At 34.5% G+C, this 23,737-nt stretch overlaps 1 protein-coding gene across 3 annotated transcripts in view; it reads left to right on the forward strand.

Moving 5' to 3' along the window:
- LOC134692070 (nucleolar protein 7-like) overlaps positions 1-15,115 on the forward strand; it is a 37,290-nt gene extending 22,175 nt beyond the window's left edge. For 2 of the 3 annotated variants that reach the window (XM_063552433.1, XM_063552434.1), the window contains exons 4-6: positions 2,397-2,472; positions 3,223-3,344; positions 14,833-15,115. In XM_063552433.1, the coding sequence (XP_063408503.1) occupies positions 2,397-2,472; positions 3,223-3,344; positions 14,833-14,879 (245 nt within the window). In that variant the 3' untranslated portion in view covers positions 14,880-15,115. The remainder of the gene's footprint in view (positions 1-2,396; positions 2,473-3,222; positions 3,345-14,832) is intronic. The other variant, XM_063552435.1, reaches the window with a different exon arrangement.
- The last annotated feature ends 8,622 nt before the right edge of the window (positions 15,116-23,737 follow it).

The raw sequence follows: 23,737 nt of genomic DNA on the forward strand, positions 1-23,737 counted from the left end.
GAAAGGTAGTGCGACGTAATCAGTCAAACAAACTTTATTAGATCAACTCTCTAAGGAACGATCGTTTCCATTGGTCAATTCAAACCTTCGACCTCACACCTTCGAAAATAGAACACGTTGAATGGACTGATTATTCACGTATCTGGTCAAGGTCGTTTAAAGCTGCCATCGATGTATTCTCATACATGATTCCAATCACAATTCTAGCTTTTATAAATGTGCATGTGAAATTTATTAATGATTTAATAGTTTTCTGCAATTGGTAGTAAAGTTTAAACTTTAAAATCTTAACAGTTTTCACATCTAAATATTCAATTTAAATGTCTCCTCTAGATCAAAGGACGACATCAAAAGTTCAATGTAGGATAAAAAAAACATTCAAATCACATATTTTTTTCATTTTCTGAAAAAAACGGAGATGGCCAATCATGGCACAGGGGATGATTAAATGTAGTTTATAAACTCCAACGATATACTTCATTTGGTTTTGCTATTCTCGGTTGAAAAACGAACGTAAATTATATATTGTAAATATTTATAGACTGTTGGTTTTCCCGTTTAGATGGTTTTACGCTAGTAATTTTGGGGACTTTTATAGCTTGTTGTTCAGTGGCTCTGTGTTAAAGGCCGTACATTGACCTATGATGGTTTACTTTTGTAAATTGTTATTTGGATGGGGAGTTGTCTCATTGACACTCACACCACACCTTCCTATATCTATGTAAATAGAAACAAACAGTTTTAAAAAAAGGGTTTATTCATTAAATCATTTAAATGTATCGATAAAAAGGTGAGTTTCTTCTTGTACATGCATTTAGTCATCCTTAATTTCTTGATATTTTGTTTATCAGTTTATCATACACGTTTCGTTTTGTATTTCATTGTAAATACGAATACATATACTTTAGTGGCTAGTTCAATAATTTTTACAGCTCTATTCTTACATATAAAAATATAAAATTGAAAGATAAATATAGATTCTTACATTGATTAATTTATAATTTAGGTCCACACATGCATAAGAAATAATCTTCGCCGATGTAAAATTTTAGTTTATTACTACAACCTGCCTTTACTGAATACATTCAGGTGCACCAATGATACGATTAAACTTATTTTGTTTCTATTTTTTAAGGACAATTTTCTCTGTTTATGGTACGCTTATAGCTACATTTTTGTACTGTGTGTATGTTTTATAGCATGAAAATAATAAAAGAGGAATGTCAGTGCAACCCCTGATTAATTATTGGATAAGAATTATGAGATACTTAAGTGACTACGACATTGTTAGGATTATACCCTATCGTCAGTATGAAAGAAATTAAAAGTGGTTCATATATTCATTCGTATAAAAGCAGCACATGTATTTTATTTTATCCTTATATTTCTTATCATGCCGGGTACAAGATAATTGAGTTGTTGCATGCAAAGAACTTAGAATATTACTTAAAACAAAGTATCAGTATAATATTTCGACCCCACTATTTGAAGTTAACAAAACATTTATTTATTTCTTTTGACCAAAGGTTTGTAAAACTATACAAATCATTGTTTTTACGTTCGTAGCGTTCGTAGTAAAATAGTAGATTCCATTGTCAGTCACCTGTGTCAATTCACATGCACACTGACTACATTGTTGTTGTATTTAAATCTTTCGGCCAATGAAATGAGACGTAACAAGTTGTTTGTTTGTGATACGCCAAAATGTTATCAATGAACTATCAAACGCTAAAGTGGACTGCATTTCAGTATATAAATACATTTTTTTGGCTTAAACATCAAGATACAACGATTATGGTATCCTGTATCAATGAAGAAAATATGGAAAATTCTGAATAAATTGTACTAATTGTTTTCAAAACAAGCACATATTTAGGAGTTTTATAATACTGATACATTTAAGATGGATTTTAAGAAAAAGTATACTGTTCAGATTATTTTAAGCAGATTTTGCAATAAAATAAAACTAAAAAAATGCTTTCGGTTTCTTATGGTTTCCTGTCAGGTTTAAAAAAAACTTTAATATAACATTGAAAATAGATTTTAGATATTAACATGAAGCAAGTAACACTAGTAATGGTGTTTATTTATGCCTTTTGAATTATATTGTGCAAAATAAAGAAAATAAAGATTGGTTTCCTGTTTGGTTTCATGTCATGTAAACGGTGAATCAAAATGAATTAATTTTTTCTCGAAAAACTCAATTGTTCCATTCATACTATTCTAACACCAACACAACCCACAAAATAAAAGTTAAAATTTTAGAACTTATAAAAAAGGATACAAAAAGAAACCAAAGGCTGAATACCAAATTATGGTCCATATATATATATGTTATAATTTGCATCAATCTCTCTAAACAAAAGACATTAAAATTATTATTATATTTTATTTAGAAGATGAAGGAAGTTTTGCTGATACAGAAGATGATTTTGACCACAACCCAGATTTCATACCTTTTGAATCAAGCAGGTGAGTAGTCTATAATTATTGAAATAATACTTTCCTTAAAAATAAAAATAATAGGCAGTTACATTTAGGTCTTTCATAGGTATTTATTGATTATCTGTAGAAGTTAAAATCATTTGAATTGAATTCATTTATAACAACTGATCTATAACTGTTTATACAATACATTTCAAATTTGTATGCTCCAACTACGATAGTAGAGGGGCATTATGTTTTCTGGTCTGTGCCTCCGTTCGTTCGTCCGTTCCTTCGTACCCCTTCAGGTTAAAGTTTTTGGTCAAGGTAGTTTTTGATGAATTTGAAGTCCAATCAATTTGAAACTTAGTACACATGTTCACTATGATATGATCTTCCTAATTTTATTTTCAAATTAAAGTATTGACCCCAATTTCATGGTCCACTTAACAAAGAAGAAGATAGTGTGAAGCTCATGTTAAAGTTTTTGGTCAAGGTAGTTTTTGATGAAGATGAAGTCCAATCAACTTGAAACTTTGTACACATGTTAACTATGATATGATCTTTCTAATTTTAATGCCAAATTAAAGTATTGACCCCAATTTCACGGTCCAGTGAACATGTAAAATGATAGTGCGAGTTGGGCATCCGTGTACTTGGGACACATTCTTGTCAATGATTTATGATGAAGATGAGGCCAGTAATCTCCCCTTGTTAACATTTGTAAGTGCTGAACATTATCATCATTTTGTGGGTGTATATTTGTAGACTTTCTCATCTCTTTTGATTATTTATTAGGTCTGACGGAGTTGAGGTACAGCACATCAAAGAATATCAGAAGAAGACGACATCACTTGCCCTCACAGCTGCTGAGTTTAAATACAGACAATTATATGGCAGTAGAATACATAGAGAATCTAGTAAGTGTATCAATGATAGTTGAATGGGATGGATACATGATGTGAATAATAAAGCACTTAAATGCACACCAAAGAGTCCAGTTAAAATCAAGAAAGTGTGAGAAAATATTATATAAGTACTGTAAATTCAGAAATTATTACATGCATTAATTATTACGATTTTGTCATTTTAGACTAGAATTCTATTTTATTTTTGCGATATTGAGAAAAATCCTATTTAATTCATATAAAAATTAAGTATTATTTAATGCTATTATCATGATTTTAACACTGTTAAGACCAAAGACTGTCACATTTTTTGCAATAGTAAAAATATTGCAATAATTTCTGAATTTACAGTAATACAATGTAAAGGGACAAAGAGTTTTGTCAGTCAGTCTAGGTTTCTAATGCAAGCTATCAAAGAATTTTAAAAGTCATGGAACTTAGAATTTGATGAGACTGTTATTAAAGTGAGAGGGTTAGCGCTATAGAACCAGGTTTAATCCACCATTTTCTACATTTGAAAATGCCTGTACCAAGTCAGGAATATGACAGTTCTTGTCCATTCGTTTTTGATGCGTTTTGTTTTTTGATTTTGCCATGTGATTATGGACTTTCCAAATTGATTTTCCTCTGAGTTCAGTATTTTTGTGATTTTACTTTTCCAGTCATTATGACCTAGAGTTGTCTGTTCAGATAAATGTTTTTCAAGAAATCAAATCTGACAGAGTGTTTTTTATAATATAAAAAAGAAGATGTGGTATGATTGCCAATGAGACAACTATCCACAAAGAACAAAAAGGACACAGACATTAACAACTATAGGTTACCGTACAGCTTTAAACAAGGAGCAAAGTTTATGTGACCTACCGAATTAGACTATTTACCGGATTTGTAATCACATAAGCAACACGACGGGTGCCACATGTGGAGCAGGATCTGCTTACCCTTCCGGAGCACCTGAGATCACCCCTAGTTTTTGGTGGGGTTCGTGTTGTTTATTCTTTAGTTTTATATGTTGTGTCATGTGTACTATTGTTTTCTGTTTGTCTTTTTCATTTTTAGCCTTGGCGTTGTCAGTTTATTTTAGATTTATGAGTTTGACTGTCCCTTTGGTATCTTTCGTCCCTCTTTTTTTATACTGCATAGTCTGCTATAAAAGGCCCCGATAAGACAATGTAAGACAATGTAAAACAATTCAAACGAGAAAACTAACGGCCTTATTTAAATAAAAAAATGAATGAAAAACAAATATGTTACACATAAACAAACGACAACCACTGAATTTACAGGCTCCTGACTTGGGACAGGCACAACCATAAATAATGTGGGGGGGTCAAACATGTATAAGACATAATTTAATATGTTTGGCAATAATCTTTTGAATAGTTTAGCTTTGTTTTCAAGAGCTGTGCATACAGATCATGTTGAAGGAGTTTAATTTTTATGCATAAAAATATAGTATATATACCAATACACATAATTAACAGCGCCTGGTGATGTTTGATAGCCTGACCGGATTCCGTCCATAAAGGACCTTCATCAGAGGCAGAATGGTGGATTAATGTTTGCACCCTATTTATATAGATATGGTAACCAGCGGTTGAGTTAACCGGCGGTTGGGTTAACCGGCGGTTGAGTTATCCGGCCGTTGAGTTAACTGGCGGTTGAGTTGACCGGCAGTTGAGTTAACTGGCGGTTGAGTTAACCGGCGGTTGAGTTTACCGGTGGTTGAGTTAACCAGTGAAAAATCCCAGTGGGATTTTCCATGGTTACAATTATCTATATTTAGCTAATGTTCATGTTACAGTAAACTTTTTGACATGTTACGGTAAACATTTTTACACTATACGGTAAACATGTGACCTGAGGATATAACCATATTTGGGCTTTAGCATTGGATAAAGGGTGTTTTAATAACTTAAGAAGTACATAGTAATCATTTAGTCTTGATCTTTGGCTTATGATCCACCTAAATATCAAGTCTTGGAATAGTATTTCATGGTAGTTATGTGATCTTAATGTTTGGCTTATGATACACCTAAATATCAAGTCTTGAAATAGTACTTCCTAGTAGTCATGCAGTCTTGACCTCAGGCTTATGATACACCTGTATATCAAGTCTTGAAATAGTAATTCATGGTAGTCATGCAGTCTTGATCTTTGGCTTATGATACACCTAAATATCAAGTCTAATAATAGTATTTCATGGTAGTCAGGCCTAAATTAAAATATTGTTTGTTTGCTGTCAGCCGACCGACCCAAAAAAATCGCCGCGACCCAAATAATTTTATTGACGTTTTTGAAAAACATTTTTTTTTATTCCGGAATTTTGCCTGTTGCAGTTTAGAATCGAGTGCTGATTTCCGGGTTACATGCGGTTTTGATTTCCGGTAGTCTTTGCAGTGTGTAGCAGGCTATTTGATAAATCTACATCTTTTTATCACTTCGTGCGTTTCCGCAAGTTCCGGTGATTGTTACTTGAAAACGTACATCAACCTAAATTTTGCGGCAAACTAAGTTTGTTACTTCATTTAAACGTGATAAAAGTTGCCTCCAGCAAATGTTTAATCCATTAATTGCATTAAAAACGTCATGTTCCTTTCCAAATAACCAGATAACTTGTCAAACATCGTTTATTTTTGTAAATTTTATTGCAATAGTCCGCCATTGACCGATTTCTATACTACGGATCTGAACCGGACCAGCTATGACCGAAATCCGTACTTTTACAATAATTACTACGGACGCACGGATGGAACAGCTGACAGAAAAATATTGATGCCAAAGGGGGAAATTACGTATTCCGCTCGCATTAAGAGGCTTTTGGTTTCATCTAATTGATTTGTGTATATAATTCCCTATTTTTATTATGGATTGTTTCAAACTATTGATTAAAGTTGCTTAACTTTGAGACTATTATACTATCAATATCAATATATTTTGGCCCAGCTTAATATCTTTTATATTTTTTTGTGAGAAACACAGAATTTCATACACAAGATAGTTTTGAATTAAATTATAATTGATATATTATAATTTCTTTACATTTTTTAAAATAAAATTTTTTTTTTTTTATAGTGCTAGATATTAAATATTTAGTTGGTAGTTTCTCACAAGAACCAGTGGCGGATCCAGGAATTTTCATAAATGGGGGCCCACTGACTGACCTAAGAGGGGGCCTGCTCCAGTTACGCTTCAGTAATTCCCTATATAAGCAACCATTTTTTTTCACAAAAAGGGGGGGCAGGGCCCCCTGGACCCCCCTAAATCTGCCTCTGAGAACCTTAGTAAAACTTAAACAACTTTTAATATGAAATGTTACTTTAATTGTATACTCAGATATGAATTGAACAATATAAAAAGAACATTATTTACATGTGACCCTTTATATTATAGTAAAATCCAAACATTGTAGCGCATCGCGCGAATGAGCACTTCGCTTTCAAATCTCACCACTTCTCCCTATTAATTACAAAAGAGAATTCACCTCCCCCATATAATTCTGAAGTAGTATGAGCACTGTGGCGGTAGTACATTGAAATGTTTCAAAGGTATACAAGTTTAATATTAATTAGCAAATAGAACAACACGACACGTGCAATTGTATTACTAAGCCAGAAAGCACACTACAGAGGGTGATTAAGGATTAAAAGGTGCATATATAATAGCAGTGAATATATCTAGCAGAACACAATAAAGAAAAAAAAGAGCAGATATACACATACATGTATAAAAGAATATATAAGAGGTGAAGGTTATAGCAAGTGACACATAAATGCATGCATATGCAGAGATAAAAGATGTACGCGGCTCCCTTCATTCATACTATTATATAAACATCCAAAATATTTTTCCAGAAAAAAAATAAAATAATTTACCTACCTACCTACCAACATAAAAAATTCTGGGTAGGAGAATGGCAAACAAACAATATTTTAATTTAGGCCTCATGCAGTCTTGATGTTTTAGCTTGTGATACAGCAAAACATCAAGTCAAAACTATTACCCCCCTAACCAAACAAAATTTGGTTCAAGGGGGTGGGGGGGGGGGGGGGCTTCTTATTGAGAATGCTTCATTTAAGCCTTTAGTACTCCTTTCAAGATCAAAGGTAGATGAATATTAATCCTCGGTGTTAAAAAGTTTTCAACACCTTAAGTTTGTAATGTAGGTATTACTTATATACATCAATTTCAGGTAATCGCTAGGCTTACGCTTAGAGCTCCTATGCCAGTGAAAAATCAATAGGCAATATAGGAAAGGTGTTCTGACATAAGTAGTCTCTAAACACATTAGCTCCATGGAGCTTTCGTTAGTAGAAGCCATATTAACTATGTGTATCAGTGAGAAAAATGTAAAAGCATAAAAATATAGTATATATACCAATACACATAATTAACAGCGCCTGGTGATGTTTGATAGCCTGACCGGTTTCGGTCCATAAAGGACCTTCATCAGAGGCAGAATGGTGGATTAATGTTTGCACCCTATTTATATAGATATGGTAACCGGCGGTTGAGTTAACAGGCGGATGGGTTAACCGGCGGTTGAGTTAACCGGCGGTTGAGTTAACCGGCGGTTGAGTTGACCGGCGGTTGAGTTAACTGGCAGTTGAGTTAACCGGCGGTTGAGTTTACCGGTGGTTGAGTTAACCAGTGAAAATTCCCAGTGGGATTTTCCATGGTTACAATTATCTATATTTAGCTAATGTTCATGTTACAGTAAACTTTTTGACATGTTACGGTAAATATTTTTACACTATACGGTAAACATGTGACCTGAGGATATAACCATATTTGGGCTTTAGCATTGGATAAAGGGTGTTTTAATAACTTAAGAAGTACATAGTAATCATTTAGTCTTGATCTTTGGCTTATGATCCACCTAAATATCAAGTCTTGGAATAGTATTTCATGGTAGTTATGTGATCTTAATATTTGGCTTATGATACACCTAAATATCAAGTCTTGAAATAGTACTTCCTAGTAGTCATGCAGTCTTGACCTCAGGCTTATGATACACCTGTATATCAAGTCTTGAAATAGTAATTCATGGTAGTCATGCAGTCTTGATCTTTGGCTTATGATGCACCTAAATATCAAGTCTAATAATAGTATTTCATGGTAGTCATGCAGTCTTGATGTTTTAGCTTGTGATACAGCAAAACATCAAGTCAAAACTATTACCCCCCTAACCAAACAATTTTTTTTAATTTTTATGCCCCACCTACGATAGTAGAGGGGCATTATGTTTTCTGGTCTGTGCCTCCGTTCATTCGTCCGTTTGTCTGTGCGTCCGTTTGTCCGTCCCTCTGTGCGTCCATTCGTCCCGCTTCAAAGTTTTTGATCGAGGTAGTTTTTGATGAAGTTGAAGTCCAATCAATTTGGAACTTAGTACACATGTTCCCCATGATATGATCTTTCTAATTTTAATGCCAAATTATAGTTTTGACCCCAATTACATGGTCCACTGAACATAGAAAATGATAGTGCGAAGTTCAGGTTAAATTTTTTGGTCAAGGTAGTTTTTAAAGGCAGTGCTTTAAGGCCTGACTTTTAAGTCATGAGGTTCATCTTTTCATACGCAATCTTTGCAGGGGGTCTTTTGGCCAGAAATAGATCCGGAAATGTTCGAATTTCTCCTCTTCTTTTTATGGTATGATATGGTTTTTATTTCTTTCATTTACATTGGGGACTAAAGAAACGATCAGTGTGTTTTGTTTGTTTTATAGAACTTGTTATGAGTGTGTATTTTGCATTATAAGCAGTCAACCTGACTACAAACTATCATTATGTGTATTCCGTGCGGAAAGAGGTCGGGTCAATTTCGAGTGTTATCTGACATCTAAAGATTCTTTAATTAGTTCAGATGTTGATATAACAATGAAAAGTCGACTGAACATGATTAATATTGCATCTTCTATAATTCAATGCGGAATTCGGTTTATGAACGAGAAACTGTAAAGCGTTTTCAATTTCGGTATTAGTTATGTATGTTGTCTACGTATTATCCTGGTTCCCGGTACTACGTTCCGGGTATTAGCTTTTTGTGTATGTGATGTGTAACATTACGATCGGGTACCAGCCAATCTACGTGTGTATGTGTACATGATTTCCCGCCAAAATGACCGTTTTACAGCTATGGAAAAAATAGTCCATAAACGTTCCGTATAATGATATGCAAATTCATAATTAATCGTAACTTTTTTTATCTTTGTATAATAAATATAACAAAATGGATTCCACAAAATTGAAAATAGCATTATTTAACGAGGATTTCTCATATTTTTCTCACTTCCGGCGCAGTAATACGTATGTTTTGAAGAAGTTCGAAGAATTTGACAAAGTGAATTGAGAAGGAAACGGAAAGATATAATCCTTGCTATCAGGTAAAACAATTTAAATGTACATAACAAACACATTAACTTCACACAAATAGTACAGGCTTAAGCTTTTTATTGTCTTATACACGACTGTAGTCTAGTCGACGGCGGTGACCTACAAGGTACGGGTCGTACTGGGTCAAGTCTAAATATGTAAACATATCCACGTGCTATTAGGTAGAAAGCATCGTAATGCAATATCTACAATTTTTCCTCCTTTATACATCGTTTAACCAGATATATTTCTCCCTTATAAATCGTTTAACCCGATATATTTCTCTCAAATACACTTAAACACGGGTTGTATGTACGTATCTTTTCTAGTGTTTTCTTGTCCTTATTAAAGTTCATTTGTTGATGTTTAAATATTTTTGAACGACTGAACACAGGAGTGAATGAATGCAACAATTATATATACTGAAGACTTGGGCTGTACAATGATAGTGTACGTATATCATACTGATAATTGTTCTAGCAGTAATTATGTTATTTAGGATGTAATGACAGGAATTCATGAGCTATGCCTCAGGCTTTCTGAAAAAAATATCAATGACAATGTAAACAGGAACAAAACATTGACACGAATGCTGCTCTCTTCTATGTCATAGTTATTTAGGTATGTGTGTTGCACAAGTTTCAAAAAAATTAAGTTATAAAACTTTTTTTCAGGGCACAAACCCACTTTAAAGAGACTTGTCTACTGCCATACCCATCCTAATTTCATGCACCATTTGCAAGCAAGAGACTGAATGGTTTGCAAATTTAAAAATCAGGACGGTGTCCAATTAAAACAAAAGAACTAAACTGGATGAATATTGTAGGAGAAATCTAGAGGAAAGTTTTGATTTGTGAAATTATCTTCCTGAAAAGTCATTCATCCTAGCCTGCAGAAAGGAACTATAACTGTCCACCACCAACTGACGAGCTAATGTTGAGCTTCACATATGGAATTACTCAAATACCATCAATGTCTGTGTTTTCAGCACAGATTTCACAAGTTATGACACAGCTGTGTTTTTTTATACCTGTTTATAGAGTTGTATACTAAATTTTTTTTTTATCAATAAATATATATTGTGTCATTTAAGAACTTGTATTTTGCCAAACGATGCATACTAGTGAATGAAAGTGGTGCAGTTCATTTTGCTTTGGTATATAGAATTGAATTACAATTGTTCATGTTATTGGAATGCTTATAAAGATAAGGAGATGTGGTACAATGTATATGATATTTAGTGAGTTAATCAAGCAAAAGTGAATAAGAAATTGGTATAAGCAGTTACAGGTACATGTACTACTGTACAATCTCAAACAATGAGAAAAACTCATACCGTAAAGAGAATTTTATATTTACAAGTAAGTTTTGTTTTTGCGTTGAATAATTTTCTTCTATTGTTTTAATTGCAAATATTGGAAGTGGTTAAAATGCTAATGAGACAGCTGTTATGGCCACAGAGCCTTAATTGAAAACTTCTTTTTCATTCATACCAGTAGATTTTGCCTGGAGTTAGAAACATATCTTTCAAAATGCACATGGGGGTTTTACATGAAAGATGGTTCATATAGTCATACAAAACCTTCAAGGGGGCCTTCAAATGGAAGCAGGACAAGTCGCCCCACTGGCTAATCGCCCCACTTTTTAAAAAAACCGCCAAAAACTGATTTATCAAATCGCCCCACATGTGAAATTGGTTAAATCATGTTTAATATTACTCCTGCCAACTCGCCCTATTCATAAAAAAAACGGTAATATTTAGATTAATAATATATATATAATTAAAAATAAAAACTCACACCACTTTAATGAAAACTAATGTACACAGAATACAAACAAACCTAAAATTATTTTACTTACTATTATTGATATATACTGAAATTATAATTCTAAAAAAACCCTGATTGTTGAAGAATAACTAAGTTTTGAAGCTTAGTTATTTGCATAACAATTGAAAAGAAACGTTAACCTGTTAAATGTATCATAATGCAATATATGGAATTGAACTTATATTCGATGGGATGACATCTTTTTCCATAAGTGGGGTGAGTTGGCATTACTAAATTCATCCTGGTTAATAATATATTTATCTAGATTTCACCGATTTCCATTAGGTGGGACCAGTTGGCAGGAGTAATATTAATGGGATTTAACACGGTTCACAAGTGGGGGCGATTTGGTAATCCAGGTTGGGGCAGTTTTTTTGTCGAGCCTGCAATTTTTGTCGCAGAAAGCTCGACATAGGGATAGTGATCCGGGGGCGGCGTCGATGTTAGCTCAGTTCTTAAAAGCTTTATATTTTAGAAGGTGGGAGACCTGGATGCTTCATACTTTGTATATGGTTGCCTCATGTTACGAAATTTCCGTCAGTCACATGTCCAATGTCCTTGACCTCATTTTCATGGTTCAGTGACTACTTGAAAAAAAGCTAAAATTTTTGGTAATGTTAAATTCTCTCTTATTATAAGTAATAGGATAACTATATTTGGTATGTGCGTACCTTGCAATGTCCTCTTGCCCGTCAGACAGTTTTCACTTGACCTCGACCTCATTTCATGGATCAGCGAACAAGGTTAAGTTTTGGTGGTCAAGTCCATATCTGAGATACTATAAGCAATAGGTCTAGTAAATTTGGTGTATGGAAGCATTGTAAGGTGTACATGTCCAACTGGCAGGTGTCATCTGACCTTGACCTCATTTTCATGGTTTAGTGGTTATAGTTAAGTTTTGTGTTTTGGTCTGTTTTTCTTATACTGTTTGCAATAGGTCTTCTATATTTTGTGTATAGAATGGTTGTAAGGTGTACAGGTCTACCTGGCAGGTGTCATATGACCTTGACCTCATTTTCATGGTTCAGTGGTCAAAGTTAAGTTTATGAGTTTTGGCCTTTTTTTCTAATACTATATGCAATAGGTCAACTATATTTGGTGTATGGAAATATTTCATGATCTACATGTCAGTCGCGCAGGTTTTATTTGACCTTTGATCTCATTTTTTACAATTCATTGCTCAGTGTTAAGCTTTTGTGTTTTGGTCTGTTTTTCTTAAACTATAAGCAATAAGTCAATTTTATTTGTTGTATGGAAGAATTGTTAGCTGTACATGCCTACCTGGCATGGTTTATCTGACCTTGACCTCATTTTCATGGTTCAATTGTCAATGTTTAGTTTTCTTGGTTTATGTTAAGATTATGTGACAGTTGTAATAAAGCTTTATTATTAGGATTATCAACATAATATCAATGATTAGTAAAGAAGGCGAGACATTTCAGTGTGTGCACTCTTGTTTTTTAAAGTGGGGCCATTTGTCATTGATTCCCTTCAAATATATTCTAATGTGGTTTTTGGCTTCTTCGTGCATTAACAAGCTCATAGCCATTGTTGAATTAATTGTTACCTTTAAAATAGTCGACAAAATTGCTCTTACAAAATTTCCATTTGGGAGCCTTGAGCTCGATGGGGGAAATACTCTGCAAATACTGACAGTTGCCAGGTATGGTCATCAAAAAAGTTGACATGTTACTATGTACATTTACCATTATGTTACTTGGTGTTCTTGCTATAAACACAGTACAGAGACTAGTCAATCTTTGTGAACTATTTTTTATGGGAGTCATAGAATATGCGTATACAATCAATAATTAAAAATAGTCTATTTATATTGGAAAGGAAAAGTTCTTATATGTCTAAAGAAGAGGGACGAAAGACACCAAAGGGACAGTCAAACTCATGAATTTAAAGCAAACTGACAAGGCCATGGCTAAAAATGCATTTCATGGGAGGCACAGAAAATATACTGTAAACATAGACTATAGATATAGGTGAACTAGGTACAGAAGAACTCTGAATCTTAAATTCTACAAACCACCTCTGTTCTATGGAAGATAATGGTATAACTGGACTAGAAATACACACAACCTGTAATTAACTGCCTTTACAGCGCTTTCGCGCTTTGATTGATGAAGTTAAAGTTACATCAACTTGAAACTTATTACACATGTTCCCTATGACATGATATTTCTAATTTTAATTCCAAATTAAAGTTCTGACCCCAATTTTAACAGTCCACTGAACACAGAAAATGATAGTGCGAGTGGGGCATCTGTGTACTATGCATGGACACATTCTTGTTTGGGACTATAATAACGATAATATAGAATTGCTTTTAAAGTTAAAAAGTAAAACTTAATATTTCCTGTAAAGAAATATGGAAGTGCAATTCCCACTTAGACATTTCGTAGTTTACAATAAATCCACGTTTCGGTTTTCTTTTCAGACTCGAAAGATGCATGTTGCATAGCAACAATTTGCTAGATAAAGTCATTAAAAACCTTTTTGTTTGTAAACGTTTGCTTTACAAATCTTTTTAACCTTTACATAACCCGTACAAATCGTTTTAATTTTTTGTTGCTGCAAATCAGTCATACCAGTAATGGGTTCATGACTTCTGAATTTGACAGTGTCCAAGGAAATAAGCTCCACGTGATTTTTAACCCCCATAACAATAACCAAAAATAGCAAGAAAACAGCATAGGGACCTTTATGACAGCTTTTGGTTGGTCATTCTCGACTAAGGTGGGGGAGGGGGGACCATGAAGGCTTTGCCTTTGAATTATAAAAATGGCAATTATTGAAAATAGTGATACTTTTATTTCTAATGAAAATTCAAATAAATATAATTCAAATAAGCAATGAATAAGCATTTTTATCAATCCTTATGTGGAGGGATGAAATATTTTCAATCGCAATACACAGTACACTGTATGGCGTAGACCTGGTTTGTGATGGTGAAAGTTCCTCCATCATTTAATTTCATCCATGGAGATCCCTGATTTAAGTAAATTTGCTTATGTTGTACCATTACTTGAGGAATCTTGCAAAGATTCACTAGATATTTTACATAATTGTTGAAAGTTAAATAAAAAAACACTAAATTTAGAAATTTCTTCATTTTGTCATTGCAGAGTCCTTGCACTTTGATTGTTAAATCATAAAAGGCAATTTTGGTGGTGCTTGGATGAAAGTCATAAAATGGGATACATTTAAAGAATAACAATCTGGCGTTAGCATCACCATAAACATTTTGCATAAAGCTTTATGATCATATATGTATGTTTTGGTTTTTATAGGCAAATCAAAAATGGCAAAAAGGGAGAAAAAGAAAGCAAATAGATGAAGATGAAACGGATACATATAAACCTAAAGAAAGATGAAGAAAGATGAAGCTTTACAGCTCCAAGACTGATGGAAGTGGAGTTTGACATTGACACAATTTCAAATTTTCTCTCATTTGCATAAATGCAATTATGTTTCTTAAGTTAATGTCAAAATATATATAAAATGATAAAATTTGAAACCATTCATTTGTAAATATTTGTAGTATAATTGTGAATAAATAATGTTATAATATCATGAATTGTTTGTGTAAAAAATTTGTTCTTATCAAAATCTCTTTAGTATTGCTTCTTCTGTTAATCCTTCAACATATTTTAATCTTTTAATCAATAATATTCAAATGTGGGCCAGTGATTATCTTGAAGAAAGTTTTGTTTTGACCAATACGAGATCAAAACATGAATATTTCCTTTATAAAAATAAAATATGTGTGGTATAATTGTCAACTAGACATCTTTCCACAAAAACAAGATTATACAGAAACGACCTACTATAGAAAAAAACGTACAGCATTCAACAATGAGCGAATCACATACTGCATGGTCAGCTATAAAATCCCCAAAATGGCAACTGTATTACAATTCAAATGAGAAAATTAAAAGCCTAATTTATGCACAAAATAATGATTGAAGGACAAATATGGCACACATATACTGAAAAAAAACTAAAGGGATCTAAGTCGCCATCTGTATGTACTCGAGATTCCGCCAATCTAGACGCACCCCTTGATTAATTGCAAGGGTACAGCGGATCCATGAACACTCCCTAAGGATTAATGGAGATGTGTCCTTTACAATATTATCCAACCACCAGAACAATCCCCACCCAACACCACCTAAGAGAGCGTGTAGGACACCGGGAAGTCTGTTATTATGGTGGAGGAATCCGAAGTACTCGGAGAGAACCACCGGGCCACTCGGTGGAAACAGACAAACCAGTGAGATATCAGCAGATTGATCTCCAGGTCAAAGTAGGGGACAACTTTGACCAACCGAGTCCCCCAAAGTACCCATTCTAGTTTAAACTCCGGTCTGGGTACCAGAGATGTGTGTGAGAGGGTGAAAATTACCCTTCTGATGTACTGATATTTTTAGCACCCCGAGTGAAAATCGAACTCGGGACCTTCAGCACTGTAGCCATCGGTCTTAACCACTAGACCACGAACTCATATCGTTGTTGATGTTGTTGTTGTGCTGGTAAATTCCTCCGTTGACTTCGGAGCACCCTGTCGTAAACAGGTATATGGTTACCAATCGAAAAGATTGGTGGTGGTGTTCGGAAAAACAATTCAAATATATCATTAAAAGTTCCTTTGTCTAAACTATTGTCTCACACGATATTAAGTTCACAGATTGTTATTATACTCTATTAAGGTTCACTGCCCTAAGATTGTGCAGTTCATAAATCAAATTTCTGCTGATTTCTTCAATGTCTGTGATAATGTCACTTTGAATTTTATATATCCCATTCTGGTTAACATTGAGCAGTCCAGCATACAGTGCATGAGAAGCTCTTCGTCGTTAAATATTTCTTCTGCTGTGTCGGTGCTGATTTTCTAGCCAAGAGCTGCTTTAGTAGAGCTAAATGCTTTGAACGTGGTGACTCTAGTACTATGCATTTAAGGATGAAATAGCATCTGTCCTCAGTGTGTGTTTTACAGAGAAGGCAGGTTTCAGACACTGCATGTTGATTGAATCTTTTTCGATCAGCTTGGAGAGTATAGGTACCTGTTAAAAGTCGAGCTTTGATTGTGGCTTTTGAGATGTCCCTGATGTTGTTCTGAGTTGTTTTCCATATGTTGTGTGGATGTTTGGTAGCCAGTTCTTGTAGGTTTAGATATTTTAATGTTGTTTTCTGTTCAATCTCATCTCTCCAGTACTCTTCCCAGTAGTTGTTGATTGCTGAGTCGATTTGCTTCTTCCATAGGGTTTTACTTGGTGGATTGTTCATAATTTCGAATGCTGTTGGAAGGCTATATTTCTGTAGGATGATCCTTATATGTGTAAACCAGCTATTACTTGTTTCATCCTTCATTGCTAACTGACGTCTGGCAATCTCATGTTCTATAAACTCTGGATGTGAAGCAATGTTGAAAAAGGTGGTCAAGGAGTTTCGCTCTATATGGACTGTAATTGGAGTTGTCCCTAGTCAAGCATAGACTGCAACGTTAGCGCATCTGTCAGGGAGCCCTTGGATCTGTTTCAGTAGTTTTCGCTTGTAGATTTCCAAAGCGTTGAGTTCTTTCTACTGTAATTTTACTAGTTCAAGTCCATTTGTTAATCTAGGCCTGCTAAATGTTGTAAATATTTTATTCGTTACTACAGGATTGATACCATTTTCCCCGTGTAAACCAGCTCCTAGTAAGGCATACATTGTACGTCGTCCTTTTTCTATTCTGCTTTCGATATAATTTTTCTTGTTGGCATTTCTCACTATCCCAATATGAGTTGTTTCCTGGACTTCTGTTATTGTTTCGTTTCCAATTTTCTATTCCTGTGGCTCCCTTCCTCTTTTGGTGTTAAAGATCACTGCATCACTTTTGGAGGAGTTTATTGTGACTTTGTCTATTTTGGTTGAGTCGTTCACTATATTCAGTGCACACTGTAGGTCTATAGGGTTGAAAGAAATCAGAGCAATGTCATCAGCTACTGTGGGTGCCCAAATAAATGTTGTTCCAATTTTGGCCCCAGCATCATGTAGTTGTAATGTTTGAAGAAGTTGATTGTTGTATCTTTTATACAGGGATGGTGAAAGTTTTTCTCCCTGTCTAATGCCTTGTCTGGACTGGAATATTTTGCTCAGGTTGCCTTTCCATTTGACCTTGGTATTAGCTTCTGTTTGTAGCAGCTTAATGAGTAGCCATCTTGTATCCTTAATTCCAGAGTGGTATACTTTTCTGAGGAGTATTTGGTGGTCGAGTTTATCGAATGCCTTTTCTGCGTCCAGGGTTACAACTCCAACAGAGATGTTTTGGTCACAGGCTTCATTAATACCTTCTGTTACTACAAGTCCAGCTTTAACAGGTGATGTCTCTTCTGTAAACCCCCGCTGTAATCTACTTTGTGTGGCTTTGAGCTGATCATTTGTGTCATCTTGGGGAACAGTTTCAAGTATCTTACTCAGTACTGGAGTAACTGCAAATACCTCTGTAGTTACCAGGCAGTTTAGAGTCTTTGTCCTTCTTTAATACTGGAGTTAACAAGCCTGTCTGTAGGTTTTCTGGGATATAGCAGTATATGTGATGATGTTCAGGATGATAGATGTTATATATGTGATTGCGGTTTCACCCCCAAACTTTAGATGTTCTGCAGTTAAGCCAAGGTGGTCTGTAGCTTTTCCATTGGACAGTTTCCATACGGCTTTTCTGATCACATTATCATTTACTTTTAGGATAAGTTGTTTGGATGTTTGGCCTTTGATAAGTTCCTCAATGAGTAGGCAATCAATATTTATCAAATGTTGTACATCTTTGTCATATTCACCGTTGTCCATGGGTGTTGACAAAGTTTCAAAGTGTTTTTTCCAGCCATTTAGAATTTTGTCATCATCATCTAGTATTTCGTCATCTACAATGATTACGTTTGTTTCTCCATGTCTTGTTGTTTGTAAACAAGTTTTTGGTTGAATTCTTGAGATTCAATAATGTTATTGTATTTGGTTTCTCTTATTCTGGATTGTGCTTGTCGCTGGAGTTTTATAAATTTCTTTTTCTTAATTTTCATAACTTGATATAGTTGGTTGTTGGGGTTTCTTTGTGAACCAGTTGTTTTCCAATTGTGGTATGCAATTTTTGCCGCCTTTGAAGCTTCCTCTATTTCGTGGTTCCATGCCCCTCTTCCTTTTGTTCTTGTGACATTCTGTTTTTGAGCATTGTATTTTGGAATAGATGCAGTTCCTGCTTCATGTAGAACATTTGTCAAGTGCATTACATCAAGTGCGATATCAAATTTACAATGTACAGGTGCCTTGTTCGTTTCAAGCAGCTCTTCAATTGTTTGGTTATATACTTGCTTGTCACATTTTTCCCATTTTGGCTTTTTGAATGTTATTTGGCTGGGTATGGTTTTGGGTGTATTTGCCAACTTCTCTACTTTGATTTTACCCATGATTAGGCTGTAGTCAGATGTGTTAAGAGGTTGTAGTCCCATATTTTGTATATCTCCCATTGACTCTGCTGTTTGATTTCTTGGTGTAATGAAGTAATCAATTGTTGCGGAGGCCTTGCCGTCGTAGTGAAAGAAAGTTGCTGTTTCTGGATATTGCTTTGGAATGATCAGATCCTGTTCAGCTATGAAGGATTTTAGTGCTTTGTCGTGATCGTTTTTAGGTTTCCGAAAGAGAGAGCCGTTCATATCACCACCGATTATCAGAAGGTGGGTGTCTCTATATTTGATGATCATTTCTCGTAGACTATCTAGTACCTCCATGTATTTTGTTTTGGCTTGATCTTTTCCTCTGCTTGGTAGTTATACATTTATTTAGCTAATTGGCTTAGGTTTGGCTTCGATTTGAATCGCTACTATTCTTTTGTTCCCATCTGGTAGGCGCTTTATGAATGTGCTTATGCTGTTGTCCCATGGGATAGCAACACCGCCGAAACCTCTTATTCTTCATGCATGGGAGATTTCGTCTTCTTCGTCTGAAAATCTTGCATATGTGTCGTGATTTGGGAAATGTATTTTAAATTCCTCCTATTTTAATAGCAGTGTTCTTGAATAAAGATGATCTTCACCCTTTTCAGTGTGTTCTGTATGTATATAGCATTTCCTCTTACATTCTGTGTATTCAAACTGCCAATTTCTATTATTTCTTTTTCGTTTGGTGTTGGTATACATAATTTTACCTCTGCAGGATCTTTTTACTCGGTTCTAATGGTTCATTATCAGTGTTGTCCCTGTCAGAAGGTCTGCCAGTATCCCCAGGGTGGTTTTGGCTCGGCCATGTCCTATAAAAGAGACCGGAGTTATTCTACCTTCTGCTCCTTGTTTGCTTTTGAGTCTAGTTGTTGGTGGCTATTTTGCTCATTGTTTGCTTGTTGATTTTTGGCCTTTATCTGTATGGATGCAGCCATCATATGTTCATAAGGGTCTTGCTGGTTTTTAATTTGATCTATATCCTCGTTGTATACTGTTTCTGAAGTGTTGTTCCCAGATACATTACACATTGGCTGGATTGTGTTGATGGTTGGCTGTGAGGGTTTTTGTTTCTCCTTCGACTTAATTTCCTTATTTGGAGTATTTCTGTTTCTTGTTTTTACCCCTACTTTGGTTCTTATGATTACTTCAGGTTGTGTCTCTGGTTCCTCGTTATGAGTGTCATTAATTTTACATACATCTTCATCTCGTTTGTTTTGTGCTAGATACTGGTCCTGTGGGTGTTAGAGTTTCTAGCATTTTTTGTTGGCATTCGTAACAGCTTTTTATGTCTGTGGGATCACAGATATTTTGTTTTGTTTATCTTCCATGTTTCTGAAGTCAAGTCTTAGGTGTTCCACTGCGAGAAGTACTCGTTCAATCTTGAGTTGGTTTTGCAAGATCAAGTTGTTTAACTCAGGGCTCTGTTGATTGGATTTCTGTTGTGGTATATAGTCTGCAGCCATTAGTCGTATTCGCATTGTTGCAAGGGTTTTTATCCTTTTCGTTGTTCAGATCTTCTAATCTAGCTATTTCAGCTCGACATGCTGCTAATTGCTGTTCGGTGTCATTGAGCTTGAAGGGTTTTTTCTGCTTCTTTGGTTTCTGGGTTTGTTGAGAGATAGCTTGGTTATCCGCAGCTGGATTAGATTGATTAAAACTACTATCCTCTCTGTTTTCTTCTTGAATTCCAGTTGTGTTGGTTCCATCTAGAATGTTGATTTGCGTAGTATCTTGTATGTTATTTGTTGTCTTCGCCTTCTTTTTCATTACTGTTTGTTAATTTGAACCACTTTAAGAGTTGTTTCATCTTTATTTATTACACTGTTTTCATCTATTTTAGACTCTGTACTCTCCAGTTGCGGACTTTTGTCAAAGATCTTTGCTGTTTTTTGTTTTGCTGTTGTTTGTAGATTTGCAACGGCTTTAAGAATTGTAACATCTTCGTCTATTTCAGTATTTTCATCTATGTTTGACTCTGAGCTTCTGTGTTGTGTTCTTCGGTTACATTCCTTATGCTGTTCCTTTGTCGTTGGGCTGATGGGTCTCTCATCATTGGATTTACTAGTTGGATTTGCATCTGAGTCTTCATTCGTTGAGTTTAGTTCATGACATTCCCTAGGTATTACATTTGTGTCTATGTCTCTTGTATGTTCTTCCAAATTTGTACATTCATCAGATCATGGTAGGATAAATTCATCTATCATGTTATCATTCAGTTGTTTGCAGCTGCTGCAAATAAACTCCAGTTGCTCATTCTCTGTAAATTTCTTTATTTCTTTTTCTTTAAGTTTCTCACATGCAAAATGAATCCAGTTAAGGCATGATGTGCATTCAATGGTGTTCCTGTTTGCCTCCATAGTGCAGATTGGGCAAGTCCATACTTCATCATCTTTTGTGCCGATTTGTTGTATTGTTGGTACATCTTGATTGTTTGTCTCTTTTGCGAAGGTTAAACTGTTATCCAGGCGATCAATGATTGTTCTAATTCTATTGAGCTATTTAGCAGGTTATCTTGTACCCACCCTTGGTTGTTTGACTGATTCAGGTTTTGGTTTAAAATTGGCTGACATTGCTGACCTTGTTCATCAGTATCAGTTGTACCATTATGTGTTTCATTTCTTGATTGCATATTTTCTGTTATGTTGCTGAGTTCTGTTTCAAGCTGTTGTCTTGTTCTATATGCAAGTGATCGATATGTTGGATCATTCTGTATTTCTTGAATTATTCTGTTATGGTCTTCCAAGAACAGATGAGGGTGTCGCCCATTTACCATGAATTTTGCTGTTGTGTGGTAAAGCATGATACAGTATCTGAGTGTACCTTTTCTTTGGGTTGCAGTTTTAGTGTGGATTTGGATATTATGTTCCACGGTAACCCCTTTTTTTATCAGTCCTGTTTGTTACTGTAGCTCTATATTGGTGATTTGGCTCGTTGTGTAGCTTTTCAAAGTACTTGATAATTTTGGCTGAATATAGTTTGTATGTACTTGTATTCATGGTATAATTATGATTTACCAGTTTATTTATGTGCATTATATTAGACGTAAGGTTACATAAGTCTAGCTGTTTTCTAATTGCCCTTCTCTGGTTCAGTTCATATTGTTTTGTTTCAATGCGAGTCTGAGTTGTATTCGGCTCATTTCTGTCTGCAATTCGTAGACTACGTCGTGTTCGATCTACCTGCATGTTTGTATCCATCTTGTTATTTTAATATTCTTTACAGTTCAATGTCACTGATTTTACACTATGATTAGTTGGTGTATTTTATTCTAATTGTTCAGTTTTTCTGATATTTTGAAGTGTTTACACTGTGATGTATTGACTACTATGCTTCACTATTTCTTTTAGATATCTCTGTGAATTTTAATGATGAGTGATAATATTAGCAGAGGGGTCCTAATGCATAAGCTACTATGACTATATTGAACTAATACTAGGTTGATTCTGTGAGTTTGCTTAAGCAGGCTTTATATATATTCTATATGTATGGTGTTAACAATTTGCCAATGCCCTGATGAATATAAGGTGCTATATGTATTATAGAGGATATTATATGTGGATCAATTGTCTTTCACTATCTCTATATCATGCACTGTTTGTTGTTGTTTGTTCAGTTTTAAATACTATGCACTTCCTGCTTCTCTGGTAGATGTAATATATTTTATCACGTTAAAACTATTTTGTCAATATTTAAAAGTATGTTTTGTCTAATATATTTTCATTTGATACGGCTAAGATTAAATTTGGATAAAATGCAGCTTAAAATTTTAAACTCTTTAAAACACTAAAAACGGTTCTTGATAAAACGTAGTAAAAGTTTGTCGGAACTTGTGATTTAAAATATAGAATTTCGTAAAAGTTAAAACCAGAGTTTCCTTTATATGTAGATAGGGCAGTGAACTAATTCGATTGTTTATATTTCAATAACACTATGTACAGTTTATTTGACAGGTCACCAAATAGAAGAAGACGATGTTGCACCACCACCAATAGGATTTTCACTTCGTTTCCACTAAAACCACTATTAAAATCTAAAAAAGTTTTCTCCGTCACCAGGTTAAACTACCACCATTGACCGGAAATTATGATTTTTTTTCATCTTGAATTGCCTTCCCTACTTTAGATAAAAAATAATTATAAATATTAATAAATGACTATATATACCTTACAACAACCCTCATTTTCTTCCGAAATTATTCGTCTATCACATGCATATTTTGATTTGCGGATTAACAGAACCCTTACGCAGCTTCAGTTGCATTCGTGTCAGAATATTCAATTTCCCGGCGAAAGCAACGTATGATTCGGAAACTTCCGGGTTGATGTTATAAACAGGCAAGTGCTGTCCCCTGATTTATTATTACATATCGAGCTCAAAAGTATTAACCATGTTAACGAATAGAACCTTTCTTCAAACGGGGTAACATAAATCATTGACTTTTTCGTAGACACATCAATAAAATGAAGAAGTTACTTAAAATATTGACACGTTCAATGCCGAATGATACGTTGCTTTCGCCGGGAAATTTGAATATTCTGACACGAATGCAAATGAAACTGCGTAAGGGTTAGATGTTAATCCACAAATCAAAATTTGCATGTGATAGACGAATAATTTCGGAAGAAAATGAGGGCTGTTGTAAAGTATATACTAGTAGTAATTTATTAATATTTTTTATTATTTTTTATCTAAAGTAGGGAAGGCAATTCAAGATGGCGACTTA

Source organism: Mytilus trossulus, chromosome 12 (assembly GCF_036588685.1).
Source record: "Mytilus trossulus isolate FHL-02 chromosome 12, PNRI_Mtr1.1.1.hap1, whole genome shotgun sequence".
Classification (NCBI taxonomy): domain Eukaryota; kingdom Metazoa; phylum Mollusca; class Bivalvia; order Mytilida; family Mytilidae; genus Mytilus; species Mytilus trossulus.